General features: G+C 33.7%; 1 protein-coding gene across 1 annotated transcript in view; it reads left to right on the forward strand.

The window, feature by feature from the left end:
• The window catches only part of MTX2 (metaxin 2), a 69,349-nt gene extending 51,714 nt beyond the window's left edge, over positions 1-17,635 (forward strand). The window contains exons 4-10 of the mRNA XM_003907658.4: positions 499-571; positions 3,913-3,989; positions 5,388-5,480; positions 5,974-6,012; positions 6,400-6,525; positions 7,584-7,660; positions 17,188-17,635. Of these exons, the coding sequence (XP_003907707.1) occupies positions 499-571; positions 3,913-3,989; positions 5,388-5,480; positions 5,974-6,012; positions 6,400-6,525; positions 7,584-7,660; positions 17,188-17,359 (657 nt within the window). The 3' untranslated portion in view covers positions 17,360-17,635. The remainder of the gene's footprint in view (positions 1-498; positions 572-3,912; positions 3,990-5,387; positions 5,481-5,973; positions 6,013-6,399; positions 6,526-7,583; positions 7,661-17,187) is intronic.
• The last annotated feature ends 6,271 nt before the right edge of the window (positions 17,636-23,906 follow it).

The raw sequence follows: 23,906 nt of genomic DNA on the forward strand, positions 1-23,906 counted from the left end.
CACAGAAGCTACCTGTTGGAATATAGAGTATTACTGGAGAGAACTTTGAGGTAGCAGAGATAGTATTTTGAGTTTTACTCTAAAATGAGGAAGATGATGATCCTATAGAAAATAGTGGAATGAAGCAATTAATAGCTTATAAAATTTGGACTTTAGTCATCTACTTAAGAAAATTAAGGCAATATATAGTATCACTGGTTTACATAAACTAATACAGTAACATAAATGTGGATAATTTACATTTTATTCCTTAGGTAAACATACATACTTTAAGTTTCATATATTTACTGATGTCTAAATCATACTGATTTTTAAATAGTGAAATGACATTTTTTTTTTTTGTTTGGAAAACAAATCCTTCACTTTCAATTGGTTCATTGTTTTCTAATAGAGTTTTGTAGTATGAAACTATTCAGTTTAGAAAAGAAATGCATACAAATTTCTGTTCAATTATGCATATGCTTTTACTGGGCTTATTGTATGTATCTTGATTTACAGGCCTTTTTGCAAATGTGTAACTTGCCTATCAAAGTAGTTTGTAGGGCAAATGCAGAATATATGTCTCCATCTGGTAAGTGTGTTTTTTTTTTCTTCTCTGTTAATATTATGGAGTGATAAAATTATAGTGATAGTCCAGTTTGTATCTACATGTTAAAATGTCTGATTTTTTTGTTTACCCTTTGAAGAATCTTTCCATGGTTTTAGAAAGTAACAATTGCAAATTTGACAATCTTAGGGTTGGCATATCTATTCATTTCAACTGTGATCAGAGATGGTTACTGACTTGTGGAAATGGTTTTAATAGTAAGGGAATTATTTTAAATAGTAAATGTTAAGGAAATACATGATCTCAGATTTCCCTAGTCTTAATGTACATAAGACTTTCCTGTTGAGAAAACAAATTTTAGTCATAATGAATCCATTTATTATTCAACACGTCTAAATTATATTCTCCCGTAATACAGGTGGAAGAAGAGAGATTGTAGACAAATTAATTTGTCATTAGATCTTGAAGTCATCACTGAATGTTTTTGGTTTCTAGGTTTTTTTTTAATGCTTAATTTTAACAGGTTTTGAGATGCATTAACTTTCCTATTTTTAAAAATCAGTATTATCTTTATGTCAGTAGATTAAAGTAGTTTTAAATAAATGATTAAAAGAATTTTTAATGTAAAAATGTGCTACAAAGCTGATAAATAAATGTTATATGTAATTATGGATGATTATTGTAATTATGGTTTTGTTGGAGCAATAAGTAGAATTATTCCTTTTTGAATAAATTATTAAGGATAACTGATTGGTATAAGTGTGTAACATTGCTTTTTAGGGAAACATTTTTCATTTTGGTATGATAATTTAGGAGTGACTTGTGTTAAACTTTTTTTTTTCCACCTTAAGTTTTTAAGGGTGGCAGAAATTGTTAAAAGGTATGAAGACACCCCTTCTGTACATACTGAATATTCTTTTATATAAATACCTGGTTTTAGAGGTTTATGAATATACATTTAGAAAACACTTCCATAAAATAATTTCTAGGCTTGTAAATGTAAACATATTTTAGATTCTTGGAGGGCATTCATTGACTCATTTTGTGTTGGTTTTATACACAGATTTTAGGAACTACAGAATTCTGGTGAAATAAGTTATATTGTGTTCTGTGCATCCTTTTCCTCTATGTAGTCATACAAAAGGAGTTTGTATATTTATGTAAAAAGGTTAGTAATCTAATACTAAAGTTCAGATCTTTGGCAAGTGAGAAGTCATATAGTTTATCCACCTGTTTCCTAAAATTACTATACTTACTGTCACTTAAGTAGATAATGTATTTTCTTTTTATTAGACTGTGCGAAAGACAGATAAATGTTTTAGAGACATACAAAAATATACATTCTTTCATAGGAGTCGCCTATAGGTAGATGAAAATGGCACTTTCTACTAAGATGTTTAAATTTTATATTTCAGACTGGTATTCTCTTTCATTTAATGATTTGAGGTGATCAGGGAAATGTTTTTTATTGTATTTGCTTCTTTGATCTTGTGGCAGATTTTTAAAGCAGAGAGCATGGAATAGTCAGAAGACCAGTTGACTTAAACTCTTATTTCCTAAAGAGGTCGGAAATCTTCAACTAATCCCTCTGTGACTTTGTCACATATTAACTATTTCCTTGAGAAATTTCACTTCTCTGAGCCTCAGTGACTTTATCTGTAATATAAGGTAGTCGGATTAGATGACATCCAAGGTCCTATTTCTTGCATTCTTTGAATCTGCCAACTTGTTTGGCAACATATTCTTGCTTTTTTTAGAATAGAAATTTTAGAAGTGATTATTCTGTCTAAGACGGTAAACAAAGCCCTCACTTTTCTTATATGACCTTTGATTGGTACCAGAAAATAACTGTCTTACTGTGTTTTTGCCTAATACCTGCAATAATAAGGATATAACATTGGCTCCATTTTCATTAAGCAGGCTAGTGACAGAAAACATTATTCAATTCTAATTTGTTGTCTTTGTTTTTATGTATCTCTATATTTAGAGATATATAAGATGAATACTCAGTTGACTATCCACACTTCTTTTTGCTTCAGAATTGACAGTACTCAGTGTATTTTTAAGAAAAATAAAATACATACCCTGTTTTCCAAGAACCTGAAACTGGTCATTAAAAATGAGGAATATGCTTTGCTCTAAAAATATTATACCCCCAAATACTCTTTAGTCTAGGTACTAAATAGTTTTCATTCTCAGATCATTTGATCTCAGGGGACCTGTAATAATTCTCGTAGTATAGTAGTTACAAAGATTTTATCCCAAGTTAAGAAAACAATATGGCCTAATGCTTAACCAGATAATTTTTTTTTTTTTTTTTTTTGCAAGATTTATAAAGCAGTAGAAGGAAGGAATGCAGAATTGGCAACAGAGAAATATCTTCTCAATACATCTATTGAGTTGTGTTCCAAAAGGCCTGCCTTCTCTTTGTAATGCATGTTGTCCTATGGATGCAGTTGAAGCTTTTGTTAGGCCTGTGTACTTCATCCATTACCCCCAGGCTGACTGAGCCAGAGAGGAGTGAATCTATTGAAAAGGAACAGGAAGAAGCCTGCTGGTAGTGTGAACTCTGTTTGAACTAGGTCTGACAGCAGGTTTCATTCTTTAGCATTTGGAGTAGACCCTTCTTGCTATTTGGAGATTATTTTGTTCTCTCATCTCTAATAATTCCATCAAGTATTAGTATTTGTTAAAGTGAAATATTTCTTTTTTAATGTGACATTTGTCTGTAGAAGCTAGTTTTTATAAACATACTATTATTTTTCCCACATGTTGGGAACATTACTCTGTATTACAACCCACCAACTAGCATGCCTTCAAAGATTGTTAATTCTTTTAATTCTTGCTATTTTGAGTCAAAGAGATTACTGTACAATTACTTGCTTAAAATGTTGATCTCAGTATCAAAGACATAAAAGATGTAAAAAGATTTTTTAAATGTAGTTTACAATATAGATTGATTCACTGTACTCTCAAAAGAAAGCTTAGCTAAATTTCTTTGAAATATATTAGTGGTCATGTACCAATGTCCTGGCTTGGTTCATGTAATTTGGATAATTAGTGTTTGCTGCTGTATGGTAGTATGTTCGTGTTGGCTCTGAAAAGAGAATGTTATGTGATCTGTTATTATATCTAAGTGAGAACTCTAGAAATGAATTTACCTGTTCTTTTTTCTAAAGTTGGTTAGTAATCAGTTTAAAAACTTACAGAATTTAATATACACATCTGACAAAAATTTTCAGAAGTTACAGTTTTATGAAATCCCTGTTTATAAATATCTGAGTTTTGTGTTAATTTTTCTTTAATTATCACAAACTTTAACATACTGGAAGTGTTTTTATAAATACTTTTTTTTCTCTCAACAGGTAAAGTACCTTTTATTCATGTGGGAAATCAAGTAGTATCAGAACTTGGTCCAATAGTCCAATTTGTTAAAGCCAAGGTAATAAAAAGATATTAAATGTATTTGATCACAGTTACTAAGTCATTCATCATTCTTTAATGTGTCTTAACATTTACATTGATTTCAGCCTAGTTTTATAAAATGCCAATGCAAACTACTGGAAAATATTTCTGAAGTGTAAGTTAGTATTTTTTCATGATATAATGGCGAAAGAGGTAGCTTTATTTTTCTTTATTAATGTCAAATTTATTAAAGGTATGTAATTTTAATATCTAGTCAAAAGAGATGGTTTGATCTTTACAAAATGGTAGATAATTTTCTAACTTATGCTTATGAGAACTGTGGTCAGAAATGAAAAACTATTAGGTTTTGAAGTGTCTGGCTGACCTTTGAAAAGGGAGATACAGGAGATGTTCGAAGTTGAATGTATTTATCCATTTAATGATGCTGCTTTTCATTTATTCAGTTTAGATTTTAATAGTTATTAAGGAACAACTCCCATTAGTGTTTCTGAAAAATCATTCCAGACTTTTCTTTTTGCATATCTAGAAAAACCTAGATCATACTAGTATGTATTATTTTGCAGCATACCTTTTAAAATCATAAATATGTTTGGAAATTCTTCCATATTAATAGCTGTAGATATATATCATCCTTTCACATTGGTGTATAGTATTCTACTGTATTGGATATATATACATATATATATATATTTTTTTTTTTTTTCCTTTAACACACCCCCCCCATATTAGATAAATTAGAATTTTATTTACTCAAGTTTATTGATGGGCATTTAGGTCATGGCCAATTTTTTGTTTTTATAGAGTACTAAGATAAATTTTCTTGTATGTACATCTTTGTATAAATTCCTAAGAATGGTATTGTTACCTTAGAATAAATTCCTAAGAGTGGTATTAGGATGTCATAGGTTATGTACTTTTTAAATCTTGTAATAGATTGCCAGATTGAACTAACAATTATACCATTTTATGTATCTCCTAGTTACTATAGTGTATTAGAATTTTAAAATGAGTGAAGTTTTTTCCGCATATCTTTACTAACAGTATTTTTTTCATCTTTGACCACTTTATAAACAGCACATGTCAGTCTTTTGGTATTTCCTTTAATTCTAATAAGGTCAATTAATCTCTTAAACAAGGTTTGCTGACCATTCTGTTTTCTTCTTTTGCGAAGTAGCTGATAATGTAATTTTCTCTATTGAAAGATACGTTTGTATAATGACAAATAAGTACATACTAATATTTTGTGGTGATAGCAGAGTGTTAAATATGCTTTTATATAACATAATTTTTAGGGGGCATTTTGGAAGTTTAATTCATGGTATAGTTGCATGTTATATTATTTGTTAGTAAGATAACTGAAAGTTTTTGTATATTTAATATGATGGTCTTTTAAATTTTTTTAAATTCCCTTTAGGGCCATTCTCTTAGTGATGGGCTGGGTGAAGTCCAAAAAGCAGAAATGAAAGCTTACATGGAATTAGTCAACAATATGCTGTTGACTGCAGAGGTAAAATACTAGATGATATGGCTTGAAAATAAGCTTTTTCTCTCATTCTCATAAAATATAATCTTTCTAATGGGTTAAAGTTATTGAGAAATGGGAAAATAGTCAAGTAATTCTAGAGCTGAGATGGCTACCTAAATTATTTGATTATTACCTTTGAACAAGTTACCTGACATTTTCAGTTCTAGTTTTTGTGTTTATAAAAAGGGGTGATTCTTGCCTACTCATTATTTTACTTTGGCCTTTTGAAATTTACTTAAATAATATCTGTAAAACACTTTAATGGTGTTTAGACACGTACTGTGTGAATAAAAAATATTTTTATATCGTACCATCATTACATTTAATAATTCTGGATAGCAGCTAAGGAAAACAAACCCCTACGTATGTGACTTATGAAATTAGCTTGTAAAAAATTGCCTTGGCAAAAAATTACTTTCTTTATCCTTTTCCTCTTTGGTATCCTAAAGTTTAGTGACTGTTCTTTTGTTCCTAGCTGTATCTTCAGTGGTGTGATGAAGCCACAGTAGGGGAGGTGAGTGGTTCTGTAACATTTATCTTAATTAAAATTTAATGAGAAAACACTTTTGCTCAGAATCGCAAGTCCCTGCTCATAAATGAAACATTGTGGTTTATACCATTAGTGATACAGTTTTTCACTTACTTTAATTTTGCTTGCACATACATTTTAGGGAAGCTGTGTGTCATTGTTTGATATAACGGGTTGCAAAGTACATAAAAGTTTATATATTTTTAAAGAGAATGGCTTAAAATTTTAATTTTTTAGATTGCAAGCTATGTATTTTTTTCAGATTGCTCTATTTATGTTCTTTGAAAATATATTTCTTTTAGAATTCTATTTGTAAAAACGGGCATTGTTTTTAGGAAGGATCACCTTTTTTACAAAATCTTTTTGCTTTAGATCACTCATGCTAGGTATGGATCTCCTTACCCTTGGCCTCTGAATCATATTTTGGCCTATCAGAAACAGTGGGAAGTCAAGCGTAAGATGAAAGCTATTGGATGGGGAAAGAAGACTCTGGACCAGGTCAGTTCAGGTTGAAGTTGACAAAACCCTCAACTTTTGTGCATTAAAAGAATCATTCTTTATATTGGTACTCTTTTAAAAAAAACTTTTTTTTATAATATAAGATTTGCAAGAAAACCATTTGCTGTTATTTTCACTAACATGAAGTAATTTTATTTCTAAAAATTCGTACATGCTTGATGTAAAGCAAACAATACAATGCAGATATGTGTAAAAAAGCAGTGAAACTTGCCTGAAATCTCATCACCTAGAAATTGCCACCCTTAACTATTTGGAGAGCCTTCTTCTAGATGTTTCTTAGTAACATTTTCTCAAATGGGATCATTATGCCTGCTACTGTATAACCTGAGGGTTTTTTTTTTTTTTTTTTTGAGCAATACATGTGGATACCTTTTATGTAACTATAGATCTGCAGCATCGGGCTGTAAAAAAAAAAAAAAAGTCCTGTTAAACACAGTACTTAATATATCTATATTTATCTGCATCTGTCTATCTATCTGTCTGTATTTTTGCTACTTAAGTAGCAAAACTTAAAAATACTTAATCTTGTCCACAGGCATCATTAAGTTAATTAATGCCCGTCTTTTCCAAGGCCACCCTTAATACTAGCCAACCATCTCACTGATGTGTGCCATTGGCCACAAGGGGGTTTCAGTAAATGAATAGGGATAGAATAAATAAAAATCTATCTCCACTAGTGGGAAAACAACTCAAATGCTTTTACTCATGGTGGGTCAGTGGTGTTACCTTTATTAAGCAGATTTTTCAGTATATGCAAAGCCATTTGAATATATGGATTCAGGAAGACACTTTTGTTCTTGACAAAATCCTTATAAATAACTTAAATGTACTTGTAGTTTGAAGGAAATTCACTGAAATTTTCTTCCTATTTCTTATATAGAAAGTATTATGTATGTATGTGGTCTATAGTCTTATTAAAATATATTATAAAAGGTTAACCTAAATTTATATTTTTGTTATAAACTGTGATACAAGTTATGTTTTTTATTGTTTTGCTAACTGATATACTTTTCTTTGGGGTTCATTGCCTGTGTTAGGTCTTAGAGGATGTAGACCAATGCTGTCAAGCTCTCTCTCAAAGACTGGGAACACAACCATATTTCTTCAATAAGCAGTAAGAAATTTTACTTTTTTAAAATTAATTTTCTGTACTGTTAGGTTGCAAATTTCTTTTTTTCATAAAAGAATTGCTTTTTCAAGAAGAGATTTAGCTATTTTTATAATTTTTGTACTCAAATATTTTTGTGACACTTCTTTACTCTCAGGCACAGTGCTAGGCTCTAGGAGACTTAAGATTTCTAAAATATGGTCCTTATTAAGAATTTCTCTTAAAGGCAGTCATGTAAATCAATCATTGTATGATAAGGTTTTAATGAGGTAGTTCAAGGTGCTATATATGGAACTACAAAATCTTAACAAAATTCTAAACTTGTAAAGTACTATTAAACATGAAGAAAAGTAAATTACTATTAATGTAACTGTAGTTTTCTATGTAGAATGATACCTGGAGGACTAGAAGAGTCAATAAAACTAAATATTAAAAAATATTGTTTGATGGACAAGCACTATTATGAACTTTTAAATGTTAATGAAAATATTTGTAAAACACAGAAATTAATATAAAGGATGTAGGTTAAATATATGTGTATGTATGTAAGTTGAATAATGTTTCATTGACAGATTTACTTTTGCAGTTTTGAAAAGAATCTAATGAAGGCAAAGAATGAATTTTCCTTTGTTAAAAAATTATAATTTTAATATATCAAAATCAGCTGTCCTGTGATCCAGTGTAAGATGGGCTTAAAGCATTTTAATCTTAAAACTTTCCCTAGAAAGTCTAACCTTTTCTTGGCATTTTAATAAAAATTATTTGATTTTTAGATTAATAATTTCTAAAAGGCTTTATTTGCTATTATGTGTTATATCATCATAAGCATTCCTCTTCTATAACCATATCAAACATATTTGGGTAAAGATAACATTTGTAGTAAAAATGACTATGATGATAGTTTGGAAATTTAAGTTATATTAATCTATAACACAAGTAATATATACTATATATAATTGATATTAAAATAAAATCTAGGGTCTGTTGCTCTTTGAAGCAGAAAAGTCACAGAATTCAAACCGTGAAATTCTAGTAGGTAAAGCTTCTAGGACTCTGTTCCTATTTCTAGTGATATTTGCTATGCAGATTCTATTTTTTAGTCCCTAGCACAAGAGAAATGTATCCAAATGTCAGTATTTTGTGGTTTCTTTTCTTTCTGACACAGGAATTCTTAGGAATTGAAAAGCTCAGAAGGAGTGTGTTTTATTGAAATACGTTATTCTATTTTAGTTTTGTTATGGAGGCCAGGAGAATAGATCTAACTTACTTTTCTTCTCAGTTAAACTCATTGTCATTGTGTCAGTAACCAGAGTTTGGCATGTGACTCAGTGGAAACATCAAGATATCATTTTTCTTCATAAGGGCACAATTATACATTTAATCTTGTGATGAAAACTTACAACAGTTCAAACACCAAAGGCTTGCTTTTGCGGAACTATTTAACTGATGCTATGATGTACAGTTTTGACATAATTTTCCTTTACATGATACTTAGATAAACATTTTCCCTAAAAATAAGATTAAAGATAGAAGAGATTTAATTTTTAATTTTATTCAATCATTTAATTAATATTAAAATGCAAATAAAGTGCATTTAGAAAAAAGTAACTGGTATTTCACTTTCTGTGCCAACATTTTTCTCATTCCTTTATCTGTAGCAGGAGTCATTACTTTGTGAGATACTATGCTGAATAGAGCTGTGGCTTAAGTCAGGATACATAGTATTATACTGCAAGACAGAGGGTCTGAATTCTATTCTTGGCTCTGACATATCTCTGAGTTACTCTAATTTCTCTAGGTATACTCCAGTCCTAAAATTAGAATTAACCCCCTACAATTAGAATTAATCTCCTAAAATTAGAATTAACTTTCCTTCTAGCTCAACCACTGGGGATGTTGGGAGGACTCATGAAAGAAACCAAATACCTGTACTTGATGACAGAAAAGGAAAAGGGTAGTTAAGAGAGATCTTACAGAAAGAATAGTAATTGGGAAAAGAGGCCAAAATGCAAGGGGCTTGATTTACAAAACTTGAGTGACAGCCCTAAAGATAAGTGATTGGGATGTAAAGAAAAGATATGTAGATCATTTCTAGTACTTTAAAGAGATGAAAAGTTAATAATGGGAAAGAACAATTAGGAAACACCCAGACAAAATTAATGCTTTTGAAACTAGATGGTACTTTGAAGGTATCAGAAATAAATGTGAAATAATGAATAAGCAAAGCAAAAAAGATGAGTGCCAGAAAAATCTTAAATGGAAAATGTTAGGAAAATGTTGAATTTTACTGTTTTTATTTTGATATTCAAATGACAAAACAGTAGATAACCAACATGAATGTGGAAAGAATAATAATATAAGAAGGCATCAGATTTCTTAGGACCTTAGAAATATATTTGTCACCCTGGAATATTTTTCTAATAAAAAGTCTATATAAATCCAATAATATATGAAACATCTTAGAGCTCACAGGTGGGGAATTGCTATCTGTATTTGAATTATAATCACAAACTATTTGGTAAGCAGAATGGTGGAAAGTTAACGTTTTCACATGATATAGCAAGATAATTAAAATTGGAGATATATGAAGATCTTGACTTGATTAAACAGTTCAGTAGAAATACTGGATAAAATATTTTTTTGTTCTTGTCTTCCATGTGAGTTGGAAATATTTTTCTGAATTTGTTACTTCTCTTTTTATTAAGTTATGTTTATTGATGTGTAATTTACATCTAGTAAAATTGGCACTTTTATGTGTGTAGTTCTATGAATTTTAACAAAGGCATACAGTTGTATAACTGTCACCTATCAACTAAAATATTAATTGTACTTTTTAAAAAGAAAGACTTGTTGGAATCAGTAATTTATATATGTCAGAGTCAGTATAAAGAGTTGCTCAAATTCGGAAAAATTACAAAAAATATGCTTTAAAGGTTAAGTGTTTGTGGATATATACAGTTATGCCCTGTATGGCAACCTTTCAGTCTGTGATGGACCAAATATATGAAGATGGTCCCTTAAGATTGTAATGTATTTTTACTATACCTTTTCTATTTTACTATACCTTTCCTATGTTTAGATATGTTTAAATACACAAGTATTTGTGTACCATAAATACACGTTATCACTGTGTTACAGTTGCCTGCAGTATTCAGTATGGCAATGTTCTGTACAGGTTTGTAGCCTAGGAGCAATAGGCTGTACCATATAGTGTAGGTGTATAGCACCATCTAGGTTTGTGTGAGTAGACTCTGATGTTCACACAGCAAGAAAATTGCCAAACAGTGCATTTCTCAGAATGTATTCCTGTTAAGTAACACACAATTATATGTGCTTTGGTTTAATCTATTGAGTTATACTTTTGTTGATATTCTTTGTTTTTTTTTTTTTTATTATTATACTTTAAGTTCTAGGGTACATGTGCACAATGTGCAGGTTTGTTACATATGTATACATGTGCCATGTTGGTGTGCTGCACCCATCAGCTCGTCATTTACATTAGGTATATCTCCTAATGCTATCTCTCCCCCCTACCCCCTCCCCACAATAGGACCCGGTGTGTGATGTTCCCCTTCCTGTCCAGGTGATCTCATTGTTCATTTCCCACCTATGAGTGAGAACATATGGTATTTGGTTTTCTGTTCTTGCAATAGTTTGCTGAGAATGACGGTTTCCAGCTGCATCCATGTCTCCACAAAGGACATGAACTCATCCTTTTTTATGGCTGCATAGTATTCCATGGTGTGTATGTGCCACATTTTCTTAATCCAGTCTGTCACTGATGGACATTTGGGTTGATTCCAAGTCTTTGCTATTGTGAATAGTGCCACGATAAACAATATGTGTGCATATGTCTTTATAGCAGCATGACTTATAATCCTTTGGGTATATCCCCAGTAATGGGATGGCTGGGTCAAATGGTATTTCTAGTTCTAGATCCTTGAGGAATCGCCACACTGTTTTCCACAATGGTTAACTAGTTTACAGTCCCACCAACAGTGTAAAAGTGTTCCTATTTCTCCACATCCTCTCCAGCACCTGTTATTTCCTGATTTTTAATGATTGCCATTCTAACTGGTGTGAGATGGTATCTCATTGTGGTGTTGATTTGCATTTCTGTGATGGCGAGTGATGATGAGCATTTTTTCATGTGTCTGTTGGCTGTATGAATGTCTTCTTTTGAGAAGTATCTGTTCATATCCTTTGCCCACTTTTTGATGGGGTTGTTTGTTTTTTTCTTGTAAATTTGTTTGAGTTCTTTGTAGGTTCTAGTTATTATCCCTTTGTCAGATGAGTAGATTGCAAAAATTTTCTCCCATTCTGTAGGTTGCCTGTTGATGGTAGTTTCTTTTGCTGTGCAGAAGCTCTTTAGTTTAATTAGATCCCATTTGTCAATTTTGACTTTTGTTGCCATTGCTTTTGGTGTTTTAGACATGAAGTCCTTGCCCATGCCTATGTCCTGAATGGTATTACCTAGGTTTTCTTCTAGGGTTTTTATGGTATTAGGTCTAACATTTAAGTCTCTAATCCATCTTGAATTAATTTTCGTATAAGGAGTAAGGCAAGGATCCAGTTTCAGCTTTCTACTTATGGCTAGCCAATTTTCCCAGCACCATTTATTAAATAGGGAATCCTTTCCCTATTTCTTGTTTTTGTCAGGTTTGTCAAAGATCAGATGGCTGTAGATGTGTGGTATTATTTCTGAGGCCTCTGTTCTGTTCCATTGGTCTATATCTCTGTTTGATACCAGTACCATGCTGTTTTGGTTACTGTAGTCTTGTAGTATAGTTTGAAGTCAGGTAGCGTGATGCCTCCAGCTTTGTTCTTTTTGCTTAGGATTGTCTTGGCAATGTGGGATCTTTTTTGGTTCCATATGAACTTTAAAGCCGTTTTTTCCAATTCTGTGAAGAAAGTCATTGGTAGCTTGATGGGGATGGCATTGAATCTATAAATTACCTTGGGCAGTATGGCCATTTTCTAAAGTAACTTGCCAAAAAGTTGCTATCTTTATGTAAAATCACATCAATTTTTATATGCTCATGCCCATATATAATTCAGTACCTCTGGAGTTACGTGGATATATATTTGCAGCAAATAACATTTTGGCCACTTCAGGGGTACTTCTGGAGCACTGTCATTTGAGCATACATTGATAGTTGAACTCTTTCAGAGCGTTCATTTATTGATAAAGGGTGCCCATCTATATTACTGGAAGTTGCATCAGGGAATATATTCACCTTTTTTAGGCTCTAGTACAAGAAGCATAGGGTAGCTGGCAGTAAACAAGGATTAGGAAAATAAGTTCTAAATTGGTAAGATAAGATGTACCTCCTAAGAAATATGTTTAGGGATGTGGAAGAGTTGGTGTTTGTATTATTCTCACCAGGTACCTCAGCTCAGCTCCACATTTATCCACTCTGCATCCTTGGTTTTTTGCAGGGATCTATTCATTATTGATTCATCCCTGTGCTGGTAAGATTATGGTGCTGTTGAGTCTAAGGACCTTGAGATACTTTTTTTAAAAAACTGTACTGTTGGCTACCCATTTAAACATGGCCACAGATTGTACATTTGACTTTGATTAACACTTCATGAATGTGTCAAAAGAGTGGAAGGCTTTCAAAGAATGCAAGTCACTGCTATTGAGAAAATAAAATATTCCACACATCTTAAGATGCTTTCTTTTTTAATCCATGTATTTATTCAGCAAGTGCTATTTCAGTTCCTTAGACACTGTGCTAAGAACTGGGAATATAAACATACATGCATCATTGCCTTTAAATAGCTTGGAGTGTAGTGAGGGAAACAGTTAAGGGAACACAGTTATAATATGGTATGAGAAGTGTGTCACCTTTTTATTGGTTCATTCAACACAAATTTATTGAGAACTTGCTTTGTGCAAGGAATTGTTCTAGGTATTGGGGATACAGCAGGAACCAAGTAGGTGAGGTCCTTTCTCTATAGGACTTTCTGGTAGAGGAGATGCACAATAAGAAAAAAAAAAAAAAATTATATGGTATTAATTACCAAATGTAGCATTAAAAAAGGACCACATAATAAGGAGTGACTATATGTCTACTTCAGTTTGGGTGGTCTGAGGAGACTTTAAGATGTGCCATTTAAACCTTATTCTAAAAAATAAGGAGCCAGTGTGAAGTCAGAGGAAGAGTATTTTAGGCAGCAGGAATAGTTGTAGTCAAGGCTCCCTAACTGGCTTGAGTTTGTTACGTTCAAAAGCAAGAAGCAGGGCCAGTTTGGGTTGTGTGCTATGAATGGTAGGATATGAGGCTAAAGAGGTAGGCAGAGGCCAGATTATCAAGGCTCTGTGTGCTTAGTGTAAGGAGTTTGGCATTTTAATATAAGTAGAACAGAAATCCATTTGAATATTTTGTGCTTGGAGTTTGTATGATCTGCTGACATTAGTCATTCTGACTATGGTATGGAGAATGAGTAGAAGCAGTAAGACACTTTAGGAGGCTATCTCAGTGGCCTAGGTGACAGATGATGGTAGGTTACACTGTGAGATCATAATGAATAAGTAAGTGGTGGTATTCAGGGCATATTTTGGAGGTAGTGTCTCACCAGACTTGCTAATGGATATAGGAGGGTGAAAGAAAGGACTCAAGAGTAGCCCCTAGATTTTTGGCCTGAACAGCTGGTTGGATAGTGGTGCCTTTATTTTGGGAAGTTTGGGGGACAAGCAGGTTTGAGATACTGTAAATTACTGCTATTGAGAAAATAAAATATCCCACACATCTTAGTCAAGAGGCTCCACATCCTGCTCCACAGATACTCCACATTGAAGTGGAGACGTTATGTAGGCATTTGAATGTATGAATCCAGAGCTCAGGGGAGACATTAAGACCAGAAATAAATATTTAGGAGTCAGTGGCATCAAGATGGTATTTAAAGCTGTGCATCTCTAGGATATTACTTATCAATAGCAATCAAGGCCACATAGCTAGTGACAGTATTGGGGTTCAAATTTAGATTTTTACCAACCCCCAAATTTATTCTGCCAAACCAGATTACTGCAACATATTTTCACATTTATCAGGGGAAAGCCCACCCTTGATATTTAACGTGGGTTCTTTTCTATTTCCCTGTGTCTCGGCTGGTCTAAGAAATAAACAGAAAGAGTATGAGAGAGAAATTTTAAAGCTGAGTGTCCGGGGGAGATATCACATGTCGGCAGGTTCCGTGATGCTCCCTGAGCCGTAAAACCAGCAAGTTTTTATTAGTGATTTTCAAAAGGGGAGGGAGTGCACGAATAGGGTGTGGGTCACAGAGATCTCATGCTTCACAAGGTAATAAAATACCATAAAGCAAATGGAGGCAGGGCCAGATCACAGGACCACAGGAAGGGGCAAAATTAAAATTGCTAATGAAGTTTCGGCATGCATTGTCATTGATAACATCTTATCAGGAGTTTGAGAGCAGACAACCTGTCTGACCAAAATTTATTAGGCGCGAATTTCCTCTTCCTAATAAGCCTGGGAGTGCTACAGGAGACCAGGGCTTATTTCATCCCTGCGGCTTCCACCATAAAAGACAGCCGCCCCCAGGGGGCCGTTTATAGGCCTACCCTCAGGGCGCATTCTCTTTCTCAGGGATGTTCCTTGCTGAGAAAAAGAATTCAGCGATTATTTCTCCTATTTGCCTTTGAAAAAAGAGAAATGTGGCTGTGTTCCATCTAGCTCACTGGCAGTCAGAGGCCAAAGTTTTATCTCCCTTGTTCCCTGAACATTGCTGTTATCTTCTTCTTTTTTCAAGGTGCCTAGATTTCATATTGTTCAAACATACATGCTCTGCAAACAATTTGTGCAGTTAATGCAATCGTCACAGGGTCCTGAGGCAACATACATCTTCCTCAGCTTACGAAGATGATGGGATTAAGAGATTAAAGTAAAGACAGGCATAGGAAATCACAAGGGTATTGATTGGGGAAGTGATAAGTGTCCATGGAGTCTTCACAATTTATGTTCAGAGATTGCAGTAAACACAGGCGTAAGATATTATAGAAGTATTAATTTAGGGAACCCATAAATGTCCATGAAATCTTCACAATTTATGTTCTTCTGCCGCGGCTTCAGCCAGTCCCTCTGTTTGGGGTCCCTGACTTCCCGCAACACACGTTTATGTAGGCTAGCACATGTTTTCTCAAAACCTTTATCACTATGGGACTCAAGAGTAATAATTAGCTCATAATTATGACATTTTCTTGTTTTAGTAATATTGCATTAGTAATTATTTTAATATAATGTAAATTGGTGATGCCTCATTTATAGATCATTAGTAGTGGGATAGATTTCATTTTGTTGTTAGTAATATATAATTAATGAGAAAAAAAACCCTAGAAATTTTTATGTTGAAGCCATCCTTACGATTTTATCTCCTTCAGAAATCTAAGTTACATTAAAAGTGGTAAAATTAAAGTTGTATCTTGTTACTGATTTGTGATTGGGTATCATTTTTTTGGTCCTGTCATCACAGCGAAATCCTTTGTGCTTTGACAGCACTTTGTTTATGCATCTATTAAAATACTTAAATTGTATTTATTAAAACAACTTTATAATTTATGTTTCATGTACATGTCGTAGAGTATTTTTCTTATTTTTATGCCTCACATTTGGTATAGTTTCTGGCACATTGGAGATCTGCTGTATTTATTTAGTGACAAAAGTAATGAATTAAATGAATATGATCATTACATCTATATTATTTTAACACACTTAAATGTTGTTACTAAAGAAAGCAAGTCACACAACTAGCAAATCATATTTTTTTTCATATAGCAGAAACTCCAAGTAAAGTTATGTCAAGTTGTGGTAGGATTTGTTTCTTATGTGGCTTTTTTCTTTTAAATTGATGAATAAAATGATTTTTAAAAACATATCCACGGGGGTCTTTCGTGTATCTACAGGACATTTGTTCCAGGACCCCCACAGATACTAAAATCTGCAGAGTTCAAGTCTCTTATATAAAATGGCATAATTGCTTATGTAAATTTAATGTATTGAGAAAGAAAGAAAAAATGGTACAGTGTCTGCTTGTAATCTATGTACATCCTCCCGTATATTTTAAATCATCTCTAGATTACTTATAGTACCCAATACACACAATCTAAATGATATGCAGTAGTGTGATCTCAGCTTACTGCAACCTCCACCTCCTGGGCGTAAGCCATCCTACCACCCCAGCCTCCTGAGTAGCTAGGACTATAGCCAAGCACCACCATGCCTGGCTAAGTTTTGTATTTTTTGTAGAGATGAGGTTTTTGCCATGTTGTTCAGGCTGGTTGTGAATTCCTGAGTTCAAACAGTCCACCCACCTCAGCCTCCCAAAGTGCTGGGATTACAGGCATGAGCCACCATGCTTGGCCTGTGTTGTTATTTCTAATCGTTTAAAATATTTTGGATCTGAGGTTGGTTGAACCTGCGAATATGGGACCTGTGGGTGAAGAGGGCCAACTGTGTTTTCTATTGTAAAAGTTAAATGCTACTTACTCACATTACTCCTGTTTCTACTTTTAGGCCTACTGAACTTGATGCACTGGTATTTGGCCATCTGTACACCATTCTTACTACACAGTTGACAAATGATGAACTTTCTGAGAAGGTGAAAAACTATAGCAACCTCCTTGCTTTCTGTAGGAGAATTGAACAGCACTATTTTGAAGATCGTGGTAAAGGCAGGCTGTCATAGAGTTATGTGTTAGTCTCAGAAGTCTTAACTTTTGAAAGATGTTTTACTTGAATGTTAGATATTGATGTCAGAATTTTAAAACCAAATTACTGCTTTTTGAAACCTCAAAACAAATTATATAATGTATCTTATATATGTGCTTTATATTGTTATTTGTGTATACATTAAAATCTGAATTATTTCATCTGATATGTCATATTCTGTATCTTGAAATTTTTGTTTCCTTGAAACATGCATGCATATAAAAATAAAGCTTAAACAACTGTATGGATATTACATTTACTTTCTTTTGATTTTTCTGAAAGTCATTCACTGAAGTTTACACATGTGGAATAAACAGTGTCTTTTCTAAGGCAAGTAATTTGTGTTACATACTCCCAAGATTCCCTTGCTAGATACATGGTGAAGCAGATAATGGGAATAAACGTTCTTAACAAGCGTGCACTTAGAAGATATGGATGGTTTTAAGGTAATTAAATCTTGGTGCAGATTTGACATTTAAGAACGTTCTTTATATAGAGACTTAATTTAAAAACATTTCATCAGAGCAGCTGTGATTTACATTTGATAAAGAAAAAGGTTGAGGAACCTAATTTTTTTGAGACAAGAACATTTTAATAATGCTCTTTTATTCCTTTGTGGGGAAGGGAAGATAGTTTTCACATAAGTATTAACAGGAATTTTTATATAAACATTAAGGATTGTATGTTGTTTCCTTTTCCAATTTTCTCATAGTTTATGTTGTATAAAACCAGGGATGCTCTAGAGACAGATGTAAAAAATGATTTCTTAAAAATGGCTAGAATAATAGTACTTTTATACTTTATTTTTATGTACCAGGAAATTTTATCTCATTTAATCTTTATAAAAATAGTATGGCTTTGCAGACACTGCTACTATCTGGAGGCGCCTGCCGTCAGCCATTATCAGCTCCATGTTCTCCCACATAGCTGTCAAGTAGGAGCTCCGCATCTCCTTTGGGCTGTTTGCAGGCAAAGTTCTAAAGACAGCAGAAAACTTTTGTGTCCTGAGCACTGGAGAGAAAGGATTTGGTTTAAGAGTTCTAGCTTTCACAGAATTACTTCAGGGTTTATATGGCAGAGTGGTGACTTCATGCCACAATGGCACTGGTGGCATGACCATCTATGGGGAAAAATCTGATAAGAACTTCATCCTGAAGCATGCAGGTCCTGGCATCTTGCCTATGGCAAATGGTGGACCCAACACAAATGGTTTCCAATTTTTTATCTGTAGTGCGAAGACTGAAGGCTTAGATAGTAGGCATGTGGTCTTAGGAAAGGTGAGAGAGAGGGTATGACTGTCATGGAAGCCATGGAGTGCTTTGGGTCCAAGAATGGCAAGATCAGCAAGAAGATCACCATTGCCAACTGTGGACAACTCTAATAAATTTGAATTTTGTGTTAACTACTAGACTATTCCTTCTGTAGCTCAGGAGAGCAACCTTCCACTCCACTTGTTTGTAGTATCCCATAATCTTTTCGCTCTCACTGTAGTACTTTGGGTTCCATATTTTCCTTATTCCCTTCTACATGTAGCTAGATTGAATGGTTAAGTTTATGATTATAAAATAAAAACCTAACAACAAAGACAAAACACCATGAAGGTTATTATTCCCAGTTTACAGATGAGGAAATGGAGACACAAAAAATACCTTGTCCAGGGTCATAAAGTTAGTAATAAATGGTAGAGTTGGAATTCACACCCATGAGTCATGGCATCAGTTTGGCTTTTTTTTAAAAAAGGTTTTTTTTTTTTTTGAGACAAGGTCTCAGTGTGTCACCCAGGCTGGTGTGCAGTGGCATGCTCATGACTAATTGCAGCCTTGAGCTTCCCCTGGGCTCAGTTGATCTCCTGCCTCAGCCTCCATGTAGCTGGGAGTCAAGGTGTGCCACCTTGCCTAATTTTTGTATTTTTTTGTAGAAACAGGATTGCACCATGTGGAACTCCTGGGCTCAAGTGATCCACCCACCTTGACCTCCCAAGGCTCATGCCTATGTTGGGATTACAGGCATGAGCCATGGTGCCTGGCTGAGTTTGACCTCTCATCACCATGCTTTTTTTTTTATTTTAAGATAGAGAGTTATACCATGTAAAGGATTTATTAAGTTTGCCTTAGTCTAAATCGCATGTAAACTTTGAGTACTGTCTTTGGACAGTAGTGCTCTTAGTAGCTTTCCTGAGCTAATACTGGATTTACATTGAATTTCAGGGTTGTTTTAGAAAGAATCATTATTTTTACAAAATTAAGTCTTTATGTCCATAAATGTGTCATGCTACCATGTTTAGGCTTTTTCTAATGTCCTTCATTAAAGTTTCATAATTATCTCCATGGAGCTCTTGACCATCTTTTGTTGATTATGTTCCTGCGTGCCTGTTCTCTCCATTTCTATTTATTATAAATGATATTTAATTGAAATTTAAGATTTTTGCTGTAAAAAATGTTCTCATGTGTGGAATCCATCTAGTAAAATCTTTTTGAGCTCTCTTATTCTAATGATCTTTCTAAGGATCCTTTGTAGTTTTCCATGGATAAAAGGTATAAACCCTAGATAATGGCAGTTTTGTTTCTTTTTAATCTTTAAAATTTTTGTTTTCTTATTGTGGTTAGTAGGACTTCTAAGTTAATGCTAAATAAAAACGAAAGATCCTTTTCTTTATTTTCTCTTTCTTTCTTTTTCTCCTCTCTTGCCTCTCCTCCCCTCCGCTCCCCTTTCCTCCCCTCTCCTCCCCTCCTCTCCCCTTTCCTCCCCTCCCCTCCCCTTTCCTCCCCTCTCCTCTCCTCTCCTCTTTCCTGTGTCTCACTCTGTCACCTAGGCTGGAGTGTATTGGCATGATCTCAGCTCACTGCAACCCGGGTTCAAGTGATTTTCCTGCCTCAGCCTCCTGAGTAGCTGGGACTACAGGCACACACCACTGCACCTGGCTAATTTTTGTATTTTTAGTAGAGATGGAGTTTCACAATATTGGCCAAGCTGGTCTCGAACTCCTGACCTTGTGATCTGCCTGCCTCAGCCTCCCTAAGATCCTTTTCTTAGATAGGAATCAACATTAAAAAAAATTTTTTTTTCTCTTAAAACATGGTAAATTTGTTTAAGTTTTTTGTGTACTTCACTGAAGCCTTATATATAGATCTTAACATTTTTTAAATTTTTTGCCTACTTGTTTTATGGTTTTGAGGGAATATTAGCAATTAAATCTTTTTTTTTTTTCATTTATTTTTAAGTTAATCATTGCTGGTGAATCAGAAAGCTTTGGTTTTTACATGCTGGTCTTTAATCAAGCCACCTAACTGATCGCTTTCATTATTTTGCTTTTGTTACTTTTGGATTTTCTAATGAGGAATAAGTCTTTTTCCTTTCAAAGTTATGTCTCTTCCTTCCCCTTCTCCTTCTCTTCCTTTTTCTTTCCTTCTTTTTTTTCTTTTACTGCAGGGGCGAGATCTTGGTGCGCTATTGAAAGATAGCGATAGCAGACATCCTGTTCCCAGTAATAATGGAAATGCTTCTGGTATTTCACCATTCAGTATGGTGTATCAGTAGGTTTTGAGTAAACGTCCTTTCATCAGATTAAGGAAATTTCCTTCTAATTGTAAAGTTTTTGTTTTGGAATATTATGTGTCAGTGTGCTTAAGTCAAGAACGGAAATGAAATTCTATCAAACACTTAAAAATACTTTTAGAGTATTTATGGATGATTAAAAGATTCTCCTATTTTATTTACTATTTTAATTATTGTCAGTTGTTATTTAATAATTTAATATTGGGAGTTTTTATTTTTAGTTGACACATAATTTTACATATTTATGGGGTACAGAGTGATACTTCATGTATGCAGTGTGTGATGATCAATTCAGAGTAATTAGCATATCCATCACCTCAAACATTTTACATTTCTTTGTGCTGGAAACATTCATAGCCCTCTCTTCTAGCTATTTAAAAGCATATAATATTGTTAGCTATAATCACCCAGCAGTGCTTTAGAACAATAGAACTTATTTCTCCTATCTAGCTGTAATTTTGTATCCATTAACCAACCTTTCCTGATTTTCCTTTCCCCAGTCCTTCACAGCCTCTAATAACTATAATTCTACTCCTCACTTCTATGAGCTCTGGGTTTTTTTTTTTTTTAGCTCCTACTTATGAGTGAGAACATGCGGTATTTATCTACATAGAAATGTTTGACTTATTTCACTTAACATAATGTTCTCCAGTTGTATCCATGTTGCTGTGAGTTTCATTCTTTTTGTGGCTGAATAGTATTTCACTATGTATATATACCACATTTTCTTCATCCCTTTATCTGTTGATGAACATTTAGGTCAATTCTGTATCTTGGCTATTGTGAATAGTGTTGCATTAAAGATGGGGGTATAGATATTTCATAGGTATACTGATTTCCTTTCCTTTGGATAAATACTCATAGTGCGATTGGTGAATCATATGGTCGTTCTGTTTTTAGTTTCTTGAGAAACCTCCATACTGTGTTTCCTAATGGTTGTACTAATTTACATTTCCACTAACAATGTATAAGAGTTCTCTTTTCTTGGTGTCTTTAGCGTTTGTTATTTTTTGTCTTTTTGATAACAGCCATTCTAACTGGGGTGAGACAATACCACATTGTAGTTTTGATGGACATTTCCCTGGTGATGAGTGACATTGAGCATTTTTTCATATACTTGGCCATTTGCATGTCTTTTGAGAAGTGTCTATTCAGGTTCTTTACCTGTTCTTAAATTGGATTATTTGTTTTTTTGCTCCTGTGCTGTTGAGTGCTTTGAATTCCTTGTATATTCTGAATATTAGTCTCTTGCTGGATGAATAGTTTGCAAATATTTTCTTCCATTCTGTAGGTTGTCTCTTCTACTCTGTTGATTGTTTCCTTTGCTGAAGCTTCTTAATTGGTTATTTTTGGATTTTTGCATATTGTTCATGGACTGCTTAGTTTAGAGTTTGTGTGTGTGTCTGCTCTAGTTTTGTCTCTCAAGTTTTGTGAGCGTTTTGCAATGGTAGGAAACTGTCCATCTTTTTCTATGCTCTGGAACAGTTCTTACAGAATATAGAGTCCTGTTCTTTGACGTTCAATAGAACTTGTCCATAAAACTTATTTTTCCACTCTTAGAGTTTTTTGGAAAGCCTGATTTGCTATTTTCTAGGTGCAGTTAGTTGGCTTTTTCATCCTTTGGGTATTGTACATGCAAGCTTTCTACTTCTTGAATCTATTTGAATAATCCACAATTTCCTAGAAGATAATGTGTTATTTGAAAAACTTTGTAGAGGATGCCTCATCCTACCAGTTTACTTTCTGTGTGTTTGTGTGTGCTTCCTAAACCATATTTTGTATAAACATGTTGCTATTAATTAAAATTGATACATATGTTTGTGAGTATAGGCTATCTAAAGATAAGAATGCTTCATTTGTAAAAATAAGCATCTGCTATGTACTGAAGATGTAAACCTCTAAAATTTTAAATATGCTTATGTGAAACATAACTCGTAAGCAGTAGATGGAACTTGTTTATTAGGGGTGTAAAGGCATTAATAAGACAATGTAATCTTGAGCCAACTGAGTGTAAGCCGTGTTTAAAAAGTGCCTTCCCCAGTTATCCCAAATACCTAGCCTGTCACACCAGCAATAAAAAATTAAGCATTGCCTTTGCATCCTCATAGCTGAGCTATGAGTGAGAATAGGTGATGTTTGGTTTTCCATTCCTGAGTTACTTCACTTAGAATAATAGTCTCCAATTCCATCCAGGTCACTGGAAATGCCATTTTTTTTTCCTTTTTATGACTGAGTAGTATTTGATGGTATGTATGTGTGTGGTTTTGTGTGTGTGTGTGTGTGTATTTATATATATCACATTTTATTTATCCACTCATTGATTGATGGACACTTGGCTGGTTCCATCTTTTTGCAGTTGCAAATTGTGCTGCTATAAACCTGGGTGTGCAAGTATCTTTTTCATATAATGATTTATTTTCCTTTCGTTAGATACCTAGTAGTGGGATTGCTGGATCAAGCAATAGATCTGCTTTTAGTTCTTTAAGGAATCTCAACACTGTTTTCCATAGTGGTTGTACTAGTTTACATTCCTACCCACAGTGTAAAAGTGTTCCCTTTTCACTGCATCCCCGCCAACATCTATTATTTTTTGATTATGGCCATTCTTGCAGGAGTGAGGTGGTATCGCATTGTGGTTTTGATTTGCATTTCCCTGATAATTAGTGATGTTGAGCATTTTTCCATATGCTTGTTGGCCATTTGTGTATCTTCTTTTGAGAATTGTCTGTTGATGTCCTTAGCCCACTTTTTGATGGGATACTTTTTTCTTGCAGATTTGTTTGAGTTCTTTGTAGATTCAGGCTATTAATCCTTTGTCGGATGTACAGATTGTGAAGATTTTCTTCCACTCTGTGGGTTGTCTGTTAATGCTGCTGATTATTTATTTTGCTGTGCAGAAGCTTTGTGGTTTAATTAAGTCCCATGTATTTATCTTTGTTTTTGTTGCATTTACTTTTGGGTTCTTGACT

This window comes from Papio anubis, chromosome 10 (genome assembly GCF_008728515.1).
Source record: "Papio anubis isolate 15944 chromosome 10, Panubis1.0, whole genome shotgun sequence".
NCBI classification, from domain to species: domain Eukaryota; kingdom Metazoa; phylum Chordata; class Mammalia; order Primates; family Cercopithecidae; genus Papio; species Papio anubis.